Genomic DNA, 15,050 nt, shown 5'->3' on the forward strand with positions numbered 1-15,050 from the left:
CTTAGAAACCTTTTCCATGTGTCTTTTCAAATACATGGTTTGCCCAGTCTGCCCTCTTCTGTACCAAGATAATAAGTCTTTCTGATGTTCTTTCCTGTTGCAGTATCAATAGCTTTGCAGTTTATCTTAGTAAATCAAGTGCTGGGTGAAATGCATGACAGTCTTTTGGAGGAAACCTCATTTAATACCTCTTACCCATCCTGTATTTTACACGTTTAGGTGTTTACCCACTTATAGATAAGTATCTTACAGTCTTTCTGACTTGGCTAATATAGAATGGTTCCAAATGAAATGGTGCATTTTTTCCTCCTACCTATTCTTCTAATACTAAGAATATATTTTTTAGAGGAAATACCTGATGCATGCAGCCTATGGAAACACAGTTACAATTAATTTCTTCTTGGTATTTCTTTGCAAACCCTGCATTTTCTTGAAATGCGCTTTGACACAAGCCCTTGATCCTGTGACCTGTCTCTCTGTGAAGCACTGTCCCTCCTTGAGAAGGTGTTGGAGGCATTTACTGCAGAGATGCAATCCTCTAACATATCATGTGCTTGCATAAACCTCATTACTGGCTTCAGGCCTTGATGTTAATCTGCTTCAGCAGTTCAGAGGGTGGCAGATCCAACTTGGGTTGAGCAACAGCAGCAGACTTGAAAGACTTTCTCAGGCAACAAGTGCATGAATTGCACATTGGCACACCAGCTGTTTCTGCCAGGAGAGCAGGCTTGGCACATTCCTTGTCTGTGCTCATTCACACAACTAACAGGCAGACTTATTATAAGAAGAACTAACTAACAGTGTGAAACTTTCACATTCACCAGTGTGAAACCTCATAGTGACCACAGACACTGGTGTTGGCTTTGGCAATGCCAGTGTGCCTTGTCCCGCAGTTATGGGATGTCACACAAGCGACTTTGCACTGCACAACTGGTGTTACAAACTGCAGAACTGGCTGGAGCCCAGCCTGCAGCCCTCAGCACTCCAAGTTGCTTTTGCCCTGCTTAAAGACCATCTTCCATCTTTTCCCAGATTGCATTGTTCCATCTGCATGTTCTGAAGTCAGGGCAGTCATCCTAACCAAACACCACCTTGGTGGGAGCTGTGGGTTTCCCCTTGTGCAGAACGTCATAGCTGTTGTTTCCAATGTGTCTCTGTTTTGGAGGTAATGCTGGTTGTTTTTTCTCTCTCTCCCCTTCTCGTCTGTTGTTTGCAGATGTTAACGCAGGAGAACGAGTTCAGACCAATAGTGTAGCTACAGCATCAGCCTCCAACTCCACCTGAACCAGTACCAAGCAGCCAGCTGCACAGGAGAAATCACCAGTAATTTGAGTCTTGCTCAGCAACACTGGTCACATTTGGAAAGAAAATTAAAAAGAGGAAAAAAAAATCCAACAAAACAACAAACCAACCAACCTGTTCATTTTAGTGTTCAATTTTTTATTATTATTATTGTTGTTCTTATTTAACCTTGTAAAATATCTATAAATACAAACCAGTTTCATTGTATTCTCACTCTGCAGGGTGTCCGGGGCAGGGGACTAGGTGGGGGGAGGAGGGAAAGCGGAGCAATACAACACACCAATGTCTCCCCTCGACAATCTCTTCATGTTGGAAGTTTGCTGTTGTGTACTTCAGAACCAGGACTCTTGCCTCATATCCCCCTCCCACAACAGAAAGAAGGAAAAAAACGAAACAAACAAATCCCAAACCTCATTCTCTGCTGAAGTTTTTTTTTTTTACCCTCTTTTTTTATTTTCTTTTTAAGTGGAGTTTCGGACTTTGATGTAGTGCACAGCTTGAATTTGGTCGGGAGCTTAGCAGGGGTCATTCAACAGAGCTCAGCATTTCTTGTCAGCAAATCCATATCCCAGGTTATCTGAAGAACTGCCCTGGCTCGGCACGGGGGGTGGGCGACGTGGTTGGAAAATAGGTTGCCATGGGGTGGGGGGGGAGGGTTTGCCATGTGTCAAAGGCTTGAACCGCTAGCGGAAGCCTTTCATTTTAAAAATCAGTGCTAGTGATGAGGAAATCTGCAGCTTCATGTGGGAAAGTCTTGCCCGAGTGGGTGATATATAATATAATACACACACATGCACCAAGGGCAGCGGTCGGCTCTGCCGAGGCATCCCCTCTGCCCAGCCGGAGCTCCTGCTTTCCGTGTCTCAGGCCGGCTCCCAGCTTCAGCAGAGAAGAGCGGACGAACAAAATCCTTGGCAGGGGCAGGGGCCCAGCTGGTGGATGGATATTAAGGGACTTTTTGGGAAGTGGCCACTGTGAAAGTGTGTTTGGTTGGGTTTTTTCTCTCCCCACCCCTCTTTGGCTCTTGATTTGAACAGGCTTCCCTTTCCTAAGGTGCATACAGGAAAAGGACACCAGGGTTTATAATGTGAACTGTAACAGGCTACTGGTTTATTTTGTAATACTTTTTTTTTTTTAACTGCAGTTTTAACTTGCAGGATGCCACATTCTCCGATAGTTCTGATTTTAAATCCACAGGTAGAATCTGTATTTAATTTTCATCTTTTTTAACCTCTTGCTTTTTCTTTCTTTTTTTTGATCTCTATTTATTGATGCGTGTTGCCACGTCGCCATTATGTTTTTACTTTGGTAGAATATTAAAATACACATCCGAATGCTCTTGATGGTAATTTGTACCTGCTGACTTGTAGGAAAGCTGGCTCTATATGAGTGTGTGTGTATATATATTATATAAATATATACATGTATACATAGATACAATACTGCTTTTTTTATTTTGTCGACGATCTCGAATCAGTCTGACTGAAGCGTGAGGTGAATGCTTGTTCTAGTCCATCAGTTCAGGGTCCAGGTTTCCTCCCTGCGACGGCGTGCGGTGCGAGCATCCACGTCTCTCTTCCTGAAGTCAAAGCAATATTCCTTGCGAAAGGGTCAGGTGAGCGGCCGGACGCAGCCCCGGCGCGGAATCGAGACTTTGGGAGACCTGATCTTGTGCTAGGCTTGCGGTGGGTGTCCGCTCCAGCCTTATCCTTCTTCAGAGAAACTGTAGTCGCCTTTGGTGCTTACCGAGCCGTCCCTCGAGCTGCGGATCTCTAAGGCAAGCAGTTGCTTTTCGGGAACACGCGGAACCTCGTGTGGCCCGGGGGGAATCGGCAGTAGCGGCTTTGGAAGCTCGGCCGCCGCAGGGGCGGCAGGGGCTTGGTCACGAGCTCGGTGTGTTTCTTCTTGTACCTTTTATGCTGTTGACGTGGGATTTTTTGGAAACTGTCTCTTAGCAGCCCCAAAACTGTTAAAAGCTCTGCCCTCTCCCTCCTGCCTGGCATGCGGTGGGTTTGGGGATGCAGGAGCTGATTGAAGAGGTGAGTGACCACCTACGGTGAAACCGATAAACCCTCAAGTTATACCCCTCAGCACTTTGCTGTTGGGAACACACACAAAAAAAAGGTTTTAAAGCTTTTTTGCATTCTGGCTGGCTGCGAAGGAAAGCACACCCACGTTGAGAAACAAAGCTTTCCAAATCCCTACCTGCAACTTAATAGAAAGGGCTGAAGAGCGTCTTAACGCTTGCGCTCGGCTAGTCAGTGTCCTGAAAGGTAAGTGAAGGGGCTTGGTTGACCCAGTGATCCAAATTCATGCAGGAGACTCAAAAAGTAGGACAGTGGCAGGGTATGGATCTGCTGTATAGACAAGACTGCTGAAGCATTGGCCACAGGCACTGTTATTTGGAGGCAGTAAATTACAGAGTCTTTAAAAAAAAAAGTAATAAAAATATATCGAAGAAAAATGCTGCTTGTGCCAGGACATGTGGCTTTTCTTTTTCATTTTTTTTGTTAAAGACTGGCGGAGGGGAGTCAGAGCGTTTCTCTCTGGTTTTGTGGCTGTGCCGGCGTCTGTGTGTGTCTCGTGTGTGTGTTAGGCTGGGGGGAGGGTCAGGGGTGCCCCTCTGGTTTTATTTCTGTTTTCAAGGATCATAGCAGGATCACACACTCTTTTATACAAGTTAGATCCAGGTCTTTGAACAACCTTTTTTTGTAAATAAGAAAAAAAAAAAAGAAAAAAAAACACAGAAAAATAACAACAAAAAACAAAGCTCCTCACCAAATTCAAGCTTGTACATTATTATTTTGGTTGTTTTTGAATTTTGAGTTTTATTGTTTTGTATGTAAATATGTGGACCCAGGAACTGTTATTAATGAGCAAAAAGTTACCGTTCAGGGCAGTGATTCTGTTTAATAATCAGACAAAATGTAGACGAGCTTTTTAAAGCCATATAGTTTTAACTCTGTACAGTAGGTACCGGCCTGTATTATTGTAACAATAACTCTAGCGATGTATAGTGTATCTATATAGTTTGGAGTGCCTTCGCTTCCATGATTTTTTGAATTTTATTTCCCTTTTATTTTTTTCTCCTCCTTCTTTATTAACAATGTCTCCCACCCCAAACCCACATCTTTGCTCCCCCCTCCCCACCCCGCTTTCTAACTCTTTGAGTGCTGTAAGGTTTCGGTGATACCCTGATCGGTAGCAGAACGAAAAGAAACAGTCTCCATTGTCATTCACTTCATTGGAGCCGTGGCTTTGTTCTGGGAGTCTCCAAGGTGCCCACCCTGCCCTCCTCCTCCCGCTAGCAGCAGCTGGTTTCATTCGGACCCTTGCCCTAGCAGCCCATTTAGATTTTGCTTGTCTCTCCCTTCAACCCTGCGCCCAGGAGCATCTGGGCAGCAGCAGCTTCCAGGAGGCTTGGCCTTCCCACCCTCCCTGCGGCTGTGCCGGGGGCAGTGGCAAGTGGAAAGGGCCCCCAGGGAGGGAAATCCCCACATCCTGCAGGGCTGCTGCGCTCGGAACCATTTGGCATTTGGGCATCGCTGTAGGAGACTGCTGCGGTGGTTTTTTCTGCCGGGAGGACTTTCTGTTCCCTTTCTTATCCCTGTTTTCCCCCCACATCCTTCCCCCAAGTCACTTTTGTTTTCTTGAGATAAGTTTAACATGACTCTTGATTTCTTGTGCCCAGCACGAAGGCCTTGTTTCTAAAACTAGTTTGCTTGTGTTTTACTACCTTGTTAGTATTCCACATAAGATTGTCTTGAATGGGAAAACACGTAACTCTTTACCAAACCAAAGGTTGCTGTTTTATTTCGAACCATCTCGTGTTCATTCCAGTGAAGCAGAGGCTGCACTTTCTTTCTGGTGACACGAAGGTCAGTGATGCCAAGCTGTTGGCGACAGTCTGCTCAGAGCTGTCCCTCTCTTCTTTTACACTCTTTCGGGCTTCTTTTTTAACCCAGTGTGGTCTTGATGTGTCCTTTACGTCAGCCCTGCCGTAGTGGGTCCCTGAGCCGGGCTGGATCGCAGTCTGTCTCCCCTGATGGACGCTCCATCAAGACACTGGTGTTCTTTACTATTAAACTTACCTACCTTGCTAGGGAAAAAGAAAAAAATTACCTGAAAAAAGAAAATTGACTGGTAGAAGACCCCTGAACACTCTGTCCCCTTATTTCGAAGCCAAGCTTTACCTAAAATAATGGCAGGTGCCTGCGACTTGCAACCTAAAATTCCCCCCCAGTTTTCAGTACTTGGAAAAGCAGAAGTCAAGCAGCCTGTCAGACTCGTACTCCTGTACTAGGAACCTCAGCCACCACGGAGCAAAAGGAAAAGCCGATGAGGAAAAGCACAGTAGGGTATTCGGTCCGGGCTCTGCCTTCCGGAGACTGCCAGCGGGTACCCCTGGGGTGGCAGCTGATTTCCACGGGGCTCTCGGCCGGTTCTGGTCGTAGTTGGCTTCGTTTTGCAACACTGCAATAATGGCAAAACGACAGGAAAGGAAAACAGTACCTAAGGGGTTAGCTCGAGAAAAGTAGCTTCCTTGTGTTGGTCTTTCTCAATTTATTTTTAATATATATATATAAAATATATTTATATATATATAATTTGCTTGCCTGTAAAATTTGCGTTCATTAATGTGTTGCTGATGGATCACTTGGGCCTGTACACACCAATTAGCGTGACCACTTCCATCTTAAAAACAGAAATCTAAATATATATATATTAAGGACTGTGGGTTGTATACAAACTATTGCATACACTTGTGCAAATCTGTCTTGATTTAAAGGAAAAGCAAAACCTGTATAACATTATTACTACTTGAATGCCTCTGTGACTGATTTTTTTTTTCATTTTAAATATAAACTTTTTTTGTGGAAAGTATGCTTAATGTTTTATTATTTCCCCCACCCCATTCCCCTTGTAAATACGTTTTGTTCTGTGTGACTCGGTTCGGAAATAGTTAACTGGTACTGTAATTTGCATTAAATAAAAAGTAGGTTAGCCTGGAAATGAAATTTAAAAAATACCAAGTGTGTGGTCTTTATTTCAAAAAATTGCCCTGTTCTTCTCTCCTCCTCTCTCCCTTCTCTGACCCTTGTTCCTCACCCTCATGCCTCTTTCCACTCTGCGAGAATAGGTGGACGTGAATCTTTGTAATAATAAAGAAAAACCTCAAGAAATGAGCATGTTTTCTTAAATGAGCTGTGTTATTCCATGCTATTTTTAAAGAGATGCCAGCTTGTCTATGATACCGTTTGATTTGATGGAGAGAGGAACCCTGGGACATAAATATTTCAAATTGAAACCAACCAATCTTCCTTTGCCGTCCACCTATAGATACAAACTTAAGAACCTGTGTAAACTGCTGGCTTTGAATCCTGCACTCATGGTTGTTTGGGTTGTTTTTTTTTAAATCATTGGATCCCATTAGTAATGTTATTTGGTGGTGATCTGTAAAGTTTGTCGAGACCACGTCCAGTGGACCGTTCCTCCAGCAAATCAGCACATAGCTATCTCTGAGTTGGGTTTCCGGTACTGGATAATGTATGTATTAAACATGACATGTCTATTAGCGCAAAAAGAAAAAAGAAAAAAAAATAAAAATCCTTTTTTGGGCTGGCTGACCTGGCCGAATCCATTCTGTCGCTATCCTAAAGGCTAGATGCGAGGTCATGTGACTGCTGCTTCAATAAAAACAAATTTATATTGCAAAGAGAGTCCTCTTGCTTTGTTTGTGTGCCATGAGCCGCGGGTGTTCCCATGAAACTTCTGCTGGGCTCCGGGCCGGAGCCTCTACTCCAGAGGCCCTCCAGGACAAGCAGGAGCAGGGTGGGAAGGGGCCCTTGCTGGGTCCATACCACAAGTGCTGAGTCAGGATCCCCTTGGTCTTCTCCTGACTGCGAAATGTGTGGGAGCTGCTCGGGCCCCCCTGGGTGCTGGAGCTGTGCCCCTCAGAGCCGGTGCCGGCAATCCCTGGCTCCCTGAGCGGGATCGGAGTTTGGGTTGTGCAGGCTCTGGGGCACTGGGGTGACAGGGCCAGGCAGCCACCCCCAGCCTGGCTGCTCCAGAAGCAACACAGTGAGTAGAGGGTCCCTTCACTTACTCTGTCCCACAAGGTCACCAGGGTTCTGGATGCATCCACCTTGTGCTGAGACCAGGACTGCTCTCCTCAGCCAGTCTGATGGTGGCCACTTGCACCTGCAAACACACGGCTGCCGAAATTACAGCGCCTCTCTGGGTGAGTTTATCTATTTAAAGCTTGGCTCTGGTGGGAGCTCATCACAATCTCTGGTGATTTGGGGTGGTGGTCAGTCATCCTTGGGCACTTCTCTGGCTGGGCATGCACTGGGACCTCCTGCTTCTTCTGACTTTCCCTCACCTGGAATGCAAGTTGTGGGCTCTCTTTATGCATTGTCTTTGCATGGGGAGTCTCAGCTGCAGTCTCGGGTCTCACTTCTGAATGTCAGAGCCAAATGAACGAACTCAAGCACCTCATAACTTCTTGCTAAGCTGACTGGAAGGGGATCTTCAACTCCTTCATATCTTTGTGATGTTTCCAATTTTACCTCCTCTGCAGTTGTTTTGAACACCCTCCTTAAGCTGTAGTACCAAAAGCAGACTGTGGTTCCCCACAGTCCTCTCCCCAGTGTCAGTGAAGGCACTGGAGAGCATCTGGTAGCTGCTGTCTGTCTCCTTACCTGAGGATTGCATTCACTCTCCTGCACGGAGGCTGCAGCTGTCCAGTTTATCCAGCTTGCCCTCCCATTGTAACCCCTGCAAGCATTGCCAGCGGGACTGTTGCAGTTTCATATTGTGTTTATATTCCAACCACCCTTCTAAAAGATGTAAGGCCTTAGTATCAAGAGCCAGTCCTTGCACAGCCTTCCAGGGAACATCATTCTGTCACTCTGTGGGAAAACACTTTTTGAGACCCATCTGCAAACCAGGGTCAAATCCACTTAGCTGTCGGTCACCAACGCTTTGGGATGATTTAAAATGCTAATCCGAGAGTAAAGCAGCAGTGAGCTGAATGCACTACCAGAGTCCGCTCCATGGATGTGCTTTGTCTTTATCAAGCAAGCTGCCAGCCATCTGCGTTGGAATTAAAAGTCAGTGTCAAGGCTACTGGCACCATTTGTTATCTGGAAGGTGGCAGCTTTTGGGCTGCTGGTGGGAAGGTCCAAGTGGCTTTCTGTGCAAGAAGAAGAAGAGCCACAAAGAAGAAGGAGGAGGAGGGAAGCGAGCCACAGAGGGGAGAGAAGAGCACTGTGGTTTGTCTGAGGCGCCACGTCCAGTTGCTTGGAGACGGCGAGCCCAGCAGATGGTACACAGCAACCTCAGCAGCCAGCCTGGAACCTCCCTTCCCTCCCCAGGCTCGGGAAGGGCTTGGCTGGGCCCTGTCCTGTCGTCCCTTGCTCGTCTTGAAGGGTGATGTTCCTGGCAAAGGACTGGCTTTGCTAAACCAGCTGAGCACAAAGGCTGCAAGACCCAACTGCTGCCAAATCCAAGCTCTGCTAGGAAAGGAAAGTGTGTAGTAGGTGTCAATGCCCCACAGGGCACGGCAGAAAAGCCAGGCTCTGTCTGGGTGTGAGTGTGTACAGTGTGAGGCTTTGGAGCAGAGACCAGACCCCCAAAACAAATTCCTGCTGGAGCTCATCTCAGGTGAGAGTACAGGTGAGTGCTCAGGGCTGTTAGGGAGAACTGGACTTCACAGCAAACACCTGCCTTTGGCCAGTGCAGGAATGCAGCCCTGGATCTTGCTGCACACCCAGCTAATTCCTGATGCCCTGGCACAGATATTTCTTGGTGTATGCTATTGCTCCCTGAGTCTGCATGCAGTTGGGTAGTGTCTCATGCAGTCAGTGGAGTTAAAGCCTTCTCTTCCAGGAACTCTCTGCATCACCCCTCTCTGCTCACATACTCCAGAGGTAAGGCTGGATCCTCCAGAACAGCCTCTTCCCTTGTGGAAGCTTGTGAGTGGCTGCAGCAGGGTGTTTCTGACCAGGGTGCTGTGCCCCGGGAGCTGCAGTGGGGCAGTGCCCCAGCCCAGGGCTGTCTGCAGAGCCCCCTCACTTGCTGCAGAGTGAGAAACTCTGGCTGAGGGCAAACAAGCCCTGTCCCCAGGTAGAGCTGCCTGACAGAGCACAGGCACCTGTCCCAGCAGAGGAGCCACAGGCCCTGTGTATGGTGGCAGGCTCAGGGAACTGGGAATGAAATGGATTGAAGGGTTTGGGCTTTTTGGCTGGTATTTTTTTTTCCCTAAGCAAAGTTTCTAAAAACTGGTGGAAGACAGGAGTTGGAGCAGGACTGTTCATTGTCCTGACCTCCCTGTGCTTTACCTCACCTCCAAGCACCGAGGGGTCACAGGGTCCAGCACCCACTGCTGACAGAGGGACAGGGGTGTGGCGGGTCCTGTCAGAGGGACACGGGGGCTGCAGGAGCGAGGCAGGGTCAGGTGTGTGGTGGGAGCAGCACGGGTGCTTGAGAGGAAGCCAAGGGCATTCCCACCCATCTCAGCAGATCCCATTATCATTCTCCACCACTTCCCAAGGCCAGGCTGCAGCCAGATGGGGGTTGGTCTCTGCTCCCAGGTAACAAGTGAGAGGACAAGAGGAAATGGCCTCAAGTTCCACCAGGAAAGGTTTACATTGGATATTAGGAAAAAAATTTTTCACTGAAAGGGTTGTCAAACCCTGGAGCAGGCTGCCCAGGGAAGTGGTGAAGTCACCCACTGTCCCTGGAGATACTTAAAAGATGTGGCACTTGGGGACATGGTTTAGTGATGGATTGGCAGTACATAGGTTAATGGTTGGACTTGGTGACTTTAGAGATCCTCTGCATCCTAAACACTTCTATGATTGTTTCCTCTGGCATAACAGCAGCTGTGCCTTCCTCCTCCCTTCTGCAGCTCATTCCTGTGACCAAATCCTTTGCCAAGCCAGAGTGCTCAGGAGGAAGATGGTGCTTACTGGAAAAACCCAGTTTGAGAGTGGTTTGAGAGTGTTTTTACTCAAGGAGATCATTGATGTTGTTTGGAATGCTACCATAAGTTAGCAGTCTTGGGAAAAGGGACTGCCCAGCTGGGGACCCTTTGGACCATCTCAGTTACACCTCTTTTAAGATTTTAGTTTCACAGCATCAGGCCTAGGAAGAGGTTGGTCAGTGGAAGCTGTTTCTGCTGGAGACAACAGATTTGGGGCCCACACAGCAATGAAAAAATGGTTTGGATTTGGCTGGAGGCGTAAGAATTATGTTGGCAGGCAGAGAGAGGCTTCAATTCAACAGGTAAGGAAACAACAGGGTGATTGCAAGCGGCTGTTACTGGCTCAGTAACAAACAAAAGGGAGATTCTTAGGATCAGTCCTAAGCAGCAACCCATGGAGGGAGCAGCAAAGGCAGCTTTCAATCTCTGCCACCTTTATCTCACTGCAGTTGGCACCACAGCCAGTCCCCAAGGACAAGGACCAACATCCCCAGCACTGACTGAGGAGCTCCAGGATGGCCAGGAGTGCAGCCTGCCATGCCAACTCCCCACTGGGAGAATTGGATGGGATAAATCCCATCTGGCCAGGCTCTGCAGTGGGTCCAAACCGCTGTAGAGCAGTTGGCAGCTGCAAAAGTGGGTGCTGGCAGGAGCAGCCAGAGCTCTCTGGTCCATTGGGGATGGTGTGCTGAGCTGAGTGCATGTAGATACAGGTAAGCAGCCTTGCAGGAAGAGCAATAGGACATCACTTCCAAGTGCTACGTGAAGGATTGGGATGTGGCACATGGGAGGAGGCCAAGAGAAGTGGCCTTGACTCCAGCCAGAAGTGGAGGGAAAGGTGTGTGGGGGTGCTGCAGTGTGTGGGAGAAAAGGAGGAATGAGAGGAATGAATGATAGGATCAGAGCAGAGCCGGAGCTGCCCTGCTCCACGGGTTTCAGCGTACACCCTTGCCCTCGGCCTGCTGCCGCTTTCTGTCTCGTGCAAGCAGTGGCTGCTGAGGTGCTTTCCTTGCCAGTTCTGCTCCAGGCAGTGCCTGGGAGGAGAGGTGGGAGCCTTGGTCCAGGGTGGTCCCGGGAAAATTGAATTTACTAATCCAGGTGTACACATTCTGTCCCGGGGAGTTGGCAGTTCTGGCAGGTGTTCAAACCAATTCCCGCTCCCTGGTGGGGTGGGAGGCAGGCACAGGAAACCACAGCTCCCCATCCAAGCCCAGGCCCGATTCTGGAGGGCACTGTGGTGAGCAGGCTGGATGCCAGCACAGTACTGAATCACCAATCATTGAAACACAGGAAAAGTTGCATGAGCAGGACTTTGGTGAAAGCAGGGAAACAGGATATGAAGGAGATCGTCAGCAATAATGCAATTAGGCCTTGTTAAAGCATTGAACATGTGAGGACCACACTTGTAGGGTTAATCCCACTCTCCTAAAAAAAAAATGGTGTGAGGGCTGAATTGAGCCCAATGAAGTATCAGGCAAATCCTGCTCACTTGAAAGACCAGGAGCAGAGGGAACAGCTGTGCTCAGAAAGTGGCAGGAACTCTTTTAACAGCACCACACCCACGTCTGTGGCTGCAGCTTTTGTGATGGTCATGTTGCTTTTAAGGGAGGCAGGAGAGAAGGGTGAGTGGGGGTTTGGTGTGGTTTTCTGTTGACAGAAATGCAGACACTGTACATTTCCAGTAAAGAAGGACCCCAAGTCCTTTTTGCTGAACTGGATTTTCTCCTCCCACACCACCAGAGCCGTATCGGCAGGGAAGCCCTGGGACAATTTGCATTCATTCATTTACTGCAGAGACCAACTTTTCACCATTCTCAGGGCACAGTGACCCCAGAGGCCTGTTTGGCTCAGCCTTGTCTCCCCCACCTGCCAGGAGACAGGAGCCAGCAGAGCAGCACAGCCAGGCTCCCTCCCTGTGGGCAGCTGGTGAAAGAAAAGGGACAAGCTGAATTCTCCCCGTGTTTGCACTGTATTGGTGCAGCCCTGGAGGCATCTGCTGTGTTTGTTTCGGGTACGGGCTCCTCCCCAGGGCTGTTCTGTCTCCTGCTAGGAGAGGGAATGGTGCATTCTTATGCTGTTGATTTATGATCCCAATTCCCTCTCACTGTGCTCATTTTCTTTCTCAAAGTACATTCTGCAAAGCTTGAGAAAAAAACCCCACACGACAATTGAAAGCAGTTTCTACAGAAGAGTTTCCTGCAGGAATCCTGCCGTGGCCTTCAGTTTGCATGCTAGGCAATGTCATGTGGAAAAGATGGCTTTACCCTGATGGTGTCCCTTAAATCATGATAGAAGCTGAGACATTTATAGCTCAGCCTCTGGAGCACAGCATCTGGAGTCCCCTGCCCCCTAGTTGTCATGTAGAGCTGTGTCCCTACAGATGACCAAAGTGCTGCAACCTCTGTCCATTCCCACACCTGTTGGAATACTTATCTTTCTAAAACCCCACCAAATTGTACAACGAGCCACATGCAGAAGGTTTATTTTGACAGACCATCCTCAGAAATACAGCAAATGCCTCAATGGATGGGTCTTCCTGTTCCACTGTTCTGCTGCATCAAGTTTTCCATGTCTCTCCTATTACACTGGATCCTGTGATTCATGTTATCCCCCCTCCTTTTACCCAGGCTAAATTTGTCCAAGGTGGCCTGAGGCTACAGAGCCGATGCCTGCACAGCTTCTCCTCCCACACTGTGGAGAGTGTTTTGTTCTGTATTTTTGTATTTCCTACCTTCCCTTTCACTGACTAGCTATGAATGCCATGATAATTGCTCCAAATCCCCAGTCCCTGATGGGATCATCCTCACAGAGTCCCAGTCAACACTGGTCACCCCCCTCTGACTCCTACCAGATGTTGCAGTATTTACAGAGGCTGCCTGACCCCAGCAGTCCCCTGGTGCCCCTGGTTCAGCAGCCTGGAGACCAGCAGTGGTTTGGTGCAGCTCTTTTTCCTCTCTCCAGCTGTTATTCACTCCCCAGTGGAATACAGGGGGTATCCAGACTCCTTTCTCCTCCCTGTCCCCTCCCTGTAAATTCTTTTTCCTGTACCCTGCCCCAGCCTAACCCACGAAACGAAGACCCAATGCAGAATTTTACAGGAATGCATTAATGAGCACCATTTCTGACCAGCTGCTGGTTTGTGTTATGTAGGAGAGACACTATGGCTGGGATGAGCCGAACCACACCTGAGCTTTACCGACCCAGCACAAGGAAAAGATGATCCACAAGACGATGGCAGCAGGGAGGGATCAGCCACTGTGGCACTGAGGGCCAGTTCTGCTATTGGCTGTGTAAGCTGCAGCTATCAATGAATGAGCATTTTGGGTGTGGTGGTGTGGCTGTGCCCGCCCCTCCAAAATGCGGTGCTTGGTGTAAATGCCCCTTAATGCGCTAAGGCCACAGCCCTTGGGAATTCTGACACGTGAGTGCTGGAGAGCTGAGCAAGCCTTGAGCTCTGTGACAGATGCACTGCGCCTGTCCGAGCCCGCTGCTGCTTCCCGACATCTGGAGCCGGAGCACCCCCGTGCCTGCAAACGCGGCAAAGGCAGCACACGGCAAAGGCAGCATCGCTTCTGTGCAGCCCTCGGAGCTGGAGAGCCAGAGGGACTCACACTGTCCCAAGCAAAATCAGATTCTTCCCAGAACTGCTCTTTGCAGTGATAAAAGCAAGAAGCAGTCAGCCCGAAGAGGAACGCTTCTGGAAAATGCATCAGCCCTGCCATGCCCGTGTCATCCTGCTATCAACTAGGTGTGTGCCAGACACTGCCTGCTTGTCAGAAACCGCCCTGATGAGGTCAGGGGCACCTTTTCTTTCTTCAAGGACTAATGATGTGAAAAGATGATACAAAATCTGACTGGTTTTGTTCAGCTCCTGTGCTTTATTAATAGCAGTGCTAATGCAGGAAGCCCCTGGGCCTTAAACCACTAAGGAAATCAGTGGGACACGCTTGTCTGTGGATGGTCTCAACTCAAAATTTCCCACTTATGGTCTATTTTTTCATTTAATGTTATTGAAACAAGGAAATACCACCAAAAGCCCAGGTGCAGATATTTATTGGTCTGTGCCAGGAAAACAAACAAGGAATGCTAACACTGCTTTCTCACTCAAGCTTCTCTTAATAATCAGAACAGAAAAATTAACTAATGAAGTCCAAAGCAAGTTGGGGAGGGAGTGGAGGGAGCTGCCACACCAAAATGTATACAGAATGATTCCAGGACAACACTGCTGGCGGGCAGCAGGAGGGACAGCCCAAGGGAGAGAGAGGGTTTTCCATTCAGGGTGCCCTGAAAAAGCAAATATAATGTGCTTCCCTTTCCCTCACCATGCTCCAAACTCAAATCATAGAGGGGAAGGGAAACCCACCTCACTCATCTTCTCTCCTAGGAGGCTGTGGGATCCTTGTGGAAGTCTTGTCCAAGTTCACGTGCAACTGTGGCAGGGTGAGTGCTGTCAGCTGCACTTGGTCCAGCAGCTGTCCCAGCAGGAGAATCCTCATTTCTCTCGGTGGCAGATGTCTCCTGATGCAGTGCCAGATTAGCCAGAGCCCTCTCTGTGCCCCTGTGGATGATCTGATGAGCAGCGTAGATGTGTTTTCTTTGGGACTGCCTCACTGCATAAAAAGAGGTAAGGCTTTTACTTGGAAATGTACAGCAAAGTGTTCTCTGTAGGGGAGAAGGGAGGAGTAGCTTTTAGCAATCCTGCAGCTGTGGAAAAGTCTGTCTCAGGAAAAAAAATCATGTCCTTCTAACTTTGGCAGAAAGT

At 48.3% G+C, this 15,050-nt stretch overlaps 2 protein-coding genes across 7 annotated transcripts in view; one reads left to right on the forward strand and one right to left on the reverse strand.

Moving 5' to 3' along the window:
* Positions 1-7,018, forward strand: part of GSK3B (glycogen synthase kinase 3 beta) — a 150,128-nt gene extending 143,110 nt beyond the window's left edge. For both annotated transcript variants that reach the window (XM_071433279.1, XM_071433280.1), the window contains one exon: positions 1,217-7,018. In XM_071433279.1, coding sequence (XP_071289380.1) covers positions 1,217-1,284 — 68 coding nt within the window. In that variant the 3' untranslated portion in view covers positions 1,285-7,018. The remainder of the gene's footprint in view (positions 1-1,216) is intronic.
* CFAP91 (cilia and flagella associated protein 91) overlaps positions 5,240-15,050 on the reverse strand; it is a 40,161-nt gene continuing 30,350 nt past the window's right edge. For 3 of the 5 annotated variants that reach the window (XM_071433278.1, XM_071433277.1, XM_071433273.1), the window contains exon 17: positions 14,324-14,898. In XM_071433278.1, coding sequence (XP_071289379.1) covers positions 14,669-14,898 — 230 coding nt within the window. In that variant the 3' untranslated portion in view covers positions 14,324-14,668. Of the gene's footprint in view, positions 7,504-14,323; positions 14,899-15,050 lie in introns of those variants that run through there. The other 2 variants (XM_071433276.1, XM_071433274.1) reach the window with 2 other exon arrangements.

This window comes from Agelaius tricolor, unplaced genomic scaffold (genome assembly GCF_023055355.1).
Source record: "Agelaius tricolor isolate 1412-34295 unplaced genomic scaffold, bAgeTri1.0.p SCAF_9, whole genome shotgun sequence".
Taxonomy (NCBI): domain Eukaryota; kingdom Metazoa; phylum Chordata; class Aves; order Passeriformes; family Icteridae; genus Agelaius; species Agelaius tricolor.